The 4,126-nt window shown below is 36.5% G+C and overlaps 1 protein-coding gene across 1 annotated transcript; it reads right to left on the reverse strand.

The window, feature by feature from the left end:
• Positions 1-1,135: 1,135 nt before the first annotated feature.
• Positions 1,136-3,544, reverse strand: LOC104158783 (high affinity choline transporter 1-like). The gene is made up of 3 exons (XM_009696517.1): positions 3,361-3,544; positions 2,296-2,513; positions 1,136-1,759 (listed from the first exon to the last, which is right to left on the reverse strand). The coding sequence occupies exons 1-3, from the start codon at positions 3,542-3,544 to the stop codon at positions 1,136-1,138; spliced, it is 1,026 nt and encodes a 341-aa protein (XP_009694819.1).
• Between the last annotated feature and the right edge of the window lie 582 nt (positions 3,545-4,126).

The raw sequence follows: 4,126 nt of genomic DNA on the forward strand, positions 1-4,126 counted from the left end.
AGATAGGACACTTACAGAGGTGGAAAGCTGTCCAGCAAGCTTGTTTTTCCCATGGGAAATCAAATTTTTGATAAAATGTGGTTTTCCATGGAAAATCTACACTTTCCAGAGTAATGCCAGCAAGTTCAACCTAAAAGACTTTATGATGTCTTTGAGAACACTTTTCTAAAGTGAAAAATGGGAATTCTCCTCATGGAAAACCCTCTCATCTGTTTTTTCAAGCCTTCTTGGCTCTTCTTACTTTTTAAGATTTGTTCCATTGCTGCAGTTGCTTGGTGTCAGACTGCTTTGCTCGGTGTTCATTTTGATGATGTCAAGACAAGACTTTTTCTCTGAACATTGAAAAGTTCTATTTACTTTGTAAGAGTTCTGTCATTTTTTCACAACTTAAGTTTCAACTCCAATTATTGCTTTAAAAATTTTGTTATCCTCCATTGGTGACAGCCACTAACCACAGGAAGAAAAGAACACCTATAGTAATAAACTTTGTTTAAGGTCATCTTGCATTAGGTATAACATCATTTTAAACTCCTGACTTCATTTTAACTTTTTAAATTAATATCTGATGTTTAGCACTCCTATAAGGAATTTATTACTATTTGAGCATTTTGCTGCCTTCTACAAATAATAAAATACTAGACTTGTATTAGTTGAATTTCTTTATGAGGAGAAAAATGACCAGACCTAGTTGCAACTAGCTCTTTAGTAATAAACCACTTATAGCTGCGACAATATATTTTCACTTAATGCCAATAAATTGTTGACTGATAGTATTTCAGAGTGACTGTATTGTAATCTCTTCATACTACGTCCTAGCTAAAAAACTGTTGCACTTTTTCTGCTACATATATTTTCAATTGTAAATATTTTTGTAATTAGACAGTATATAGTTCTGAGCAGAAAGAATGGGATCTGAGTGTACCTTTTGGTAAACACTCTGTGATCTAATCCAACTTGTCAGATAATAACAGAAAAGAGTTCCTCCCATGGGATGCTCCTGCTCCTAGAAACAACTTAAAGAATTGTGCAGCAGCATTTTATTCCCAATTCTTGCTTTTCTTCTAATAAAATGGCTCTTACTATTCTTTGTAGAATATCCTGCTTTGCATTGTTTTCCCTGTGGTTACCAGATATTTTAATTATCTTCAGTGTTGGACAGCTCTGGACTCGAATCAACATAATTGAAGGCTTCCTTGTTTGTGAAAGTTGAGCTCAAAGTTAGACTGTGTCGTGGATTCACAGGTGCAAGTTCGTTTAATACAATATTGTCACTTTTTACAAGAGTTGCTTTGTCCATGTGTTCTCTACTGTACCTGGCAACAACAGCATCAAGGAAGTCCAGTTTTGGTGGCAAAGTCCCACTCTCAAACAGGTATTTGGCTAAGTAGGAGACAATAATGTTAGTAAAGAAGGAGGTAAGCATAGCGAGTGTTTTAAAGGGGAATCGCTGGATATAGATATTATTTTCATCTGGATAGCAGCCAGGATAGTAGATCAAGGGCTGAAGGTAGAGGTACGGTTCTCCTCCGGTTATTCTGAGAACAAGGCCAAACAAGTATCCTGCAATGGCACCGTAGGTGTTGGTTCCTTTAATAAATAACACACACAGGAGCTGGGGGAATATGATGATATAAACAAGGTCAGAGCTGAGGTACCACAGGCCGTACACCGACGAAGCTAGCAGTGCCATTGCTGTCGCTGATGCTCCAAACAGAAAAACAGTGATTCTCATGACCCACACGATTTCCCTGTCTGAAGCCTGCAAAAAAAGGGCAGTGTTAGGTGGTGGTTTTTTCATGGCAATGTATGTATGCCTACATTTATGAACATAGCCTATATAAGACACTACATCGTAAAGGGAAATTTTGCATGACATATTCAATAACATTTGCAAGCAAATATCTCTATCTCCATCTCAAGCGCAGAGAAAAAATAATTGAGAGTTATGATTTTCATTCCCAAAGTCCTTAATCTTTGAGCAGAAGGAAAAGTTTGGTAATATGTCAAAGAAAAAAACAACAGGAGATGGTTAGAAATAACTTTTAAATATAAGGACAATATGAATTAACCAGAAAAAACTGTCAGTGTCGGAATTTCTTCTCCATTTCCTAAGAAAGTCTCTGACTCATTAGCCCATTCTGCTGTCAAATAATTTGCTGACAAACCAGTAATTCAGAAAGATGTCTCATTTTGTTAAGGATTTAACTAAAACTTATGGTTGCAGCAATAATTAGGAGATAGTAAAGGAATCACCTAAAACTTTATCTAAAAGTAAAACCAAAAATGTAATCTCACATTTTGCCGAAAGGAAAGCTGGTAAATGTTCCGAGCAAACATAGAACTTGCTGATAAAATTGAAGAGTCAGCTGACGACATCACGGCAGCAGATACAGCACCGAGGCCAAAGAACGAGATATAAACTGGGCAAAGGTACTGGAGCACAATTGGTAAAATCATGTCTGCTTCTTTTTTGGTCATGGGGTCAGGAGAACCATACTCAGTCTCGTTCCAGGCTGCAATATGGACACCGATACGTTATTGGTAACATTAGTAGTCATCACCTACAGCATTTCTTGATTTCATGTGTAGTGAGCTATTCATATTGCCACATTTTCATTCGCGTTCAATGACCAAACTGTTACTAGGACCAGATTGATGGCATTTCAAAAAGGCAGTATTCCCCTGGTTTCTGCTAGGCAGATTTAATTCTGCTCAGCATTTTTCCTTACCTCTTAGCTAAGTCTATTCACAGCCTGTAGTTATTCAGTAGGAAGTTCAATATTAAAACTTTGCATTGCTCATAAACGTCATTTTCTTCAACAAGACAAGTCTGGGATCCATGTTTGTTTGTGATGTGTTTAACTATTATCTTAGATTACAGACTCAGAGCTCAAAGCCTTGTGTTAAACATTTATAACAGAGCATTTCTAACGGTTTAGTTATATGGTCACTGTGATGGGGGTCACTCTCACTGTGACAAAGAACTTGACAAGGATGTTTTGGTCAAGATAAAAAATTCCTAATAAATAACGACAATACATACACAGTTATTTTGCAGTTATTACTGCTAGAACCAAATAAAATTACCAGAATCTAAAGCAAACATTAAATAGAAATATTACATCTGTAGATACCTAGAACGTGCAAAATGAGTTAATCTCAGTCACTGGGGCTGGGGAAATTTCCCCTGGGAGAAACTTTCTACAATATTACTTTTCAAGGTAGTCTCCTGTTGAAGAAGTAATGAGTTGATTAATGATGTCACCTGGCTAGATTCTAACATATGCTTTGTAGGGTCTTCACACATTTATTGCACTATACATTTTACAATTATTGTACTATTAATTTTTAATTGTTTACCTGTAGATGCTCCAATTGCACCAATGAGTACTGCAGGAAGAGCCATCACAAGACAGCCGAAAGCAGCCAGAAATGACAGAACTTGGGCATATGTGGCAGAAGATGAGGAAAGAACTCGCTGGAAATACGCTTGCCATGGGATTCCTCCTAATGTCTGCAAACACAATAGGCGGCATCTCGTCATCGGGGGCTAACTCTGGATTTTTTTGCTATCGCCATACAGAGAGCATGCAGAAGCATCACTTGAATGCTGAATGGCATGTTGCTGCTCTTTCATTTATTTATTGAATATCATCGGTAATAGCTGTAACTTTCTTTCCCACAAGTAATGTCAAACCATTGTAAGTCCTCTTAAATTCCATTATTTTAGACAAGTTATTCCTGTGTACAATTAGCAACAACACTTCTCACTTACATAATCTCTGTAATCTCCAGGTACTGTGAGCTGCATAAATACTTGATAAAGCCTTATGAAAGGTTATAAAATACTGTTGTCATATTTCATAGTTGAATTTGGCCTCCAGTACCCACCAAAATTAGATTAGACTCTGATAGGATTTGAAAGCACAATTTTATCTTCCTTTATGAATGCGTGTGGCCATCTAAACAAGGCAACATGTTCTGTATACATTCAACTCAAGAATCTGAAAAATTATTCTCCCACTGTCTTAAGCAAATATGATACCAATAGAAATTAAAGACAAAGCAGTAAAAGAAAGTTTTCTTTTATGGTAGCAACCGTTCTCTTTTTTTATATATATATATA

This window comes from Cariama cristata, unplaced genomic scaffold (assembly GCF_000690535.1).
Source record: "Cariama cristata isolate BGI_N322 unplaced genomic scaffold, ASM69053v1 scaffold18163, whole genome shotgun sequence".
Classification (NCBI taxonomy): domain Eukaryota; kingdom Metazoa; phylum Chordata; class Aves; order Cariamiformes; family Cariamidae; genus Cariama; species Cariama cristata.

Coding starts and splice junctions, on each gene's coding strand:
- LOC104158783 (XM_009696517.1), bottom strand. CDS start 3,544: ATGACGAGATGCCGCCTATTGTGTTTGCAGACATTAGGAGGAATCCCA. Junction 2,514..3,360: donor TGCAATTGGAGCATCTACAG/GTAAACAATTAA, acceptor TCCATATTGCAG/CCTGGAACGAGACTGAGTAT. Junction 1,760..2,295: donor AGCTTTCCTTTCGGCAAAAT/GTGAGATTACAT, acceptor CTTTTTTTGCAG/GCTTCAGACAGGGAAATCGT.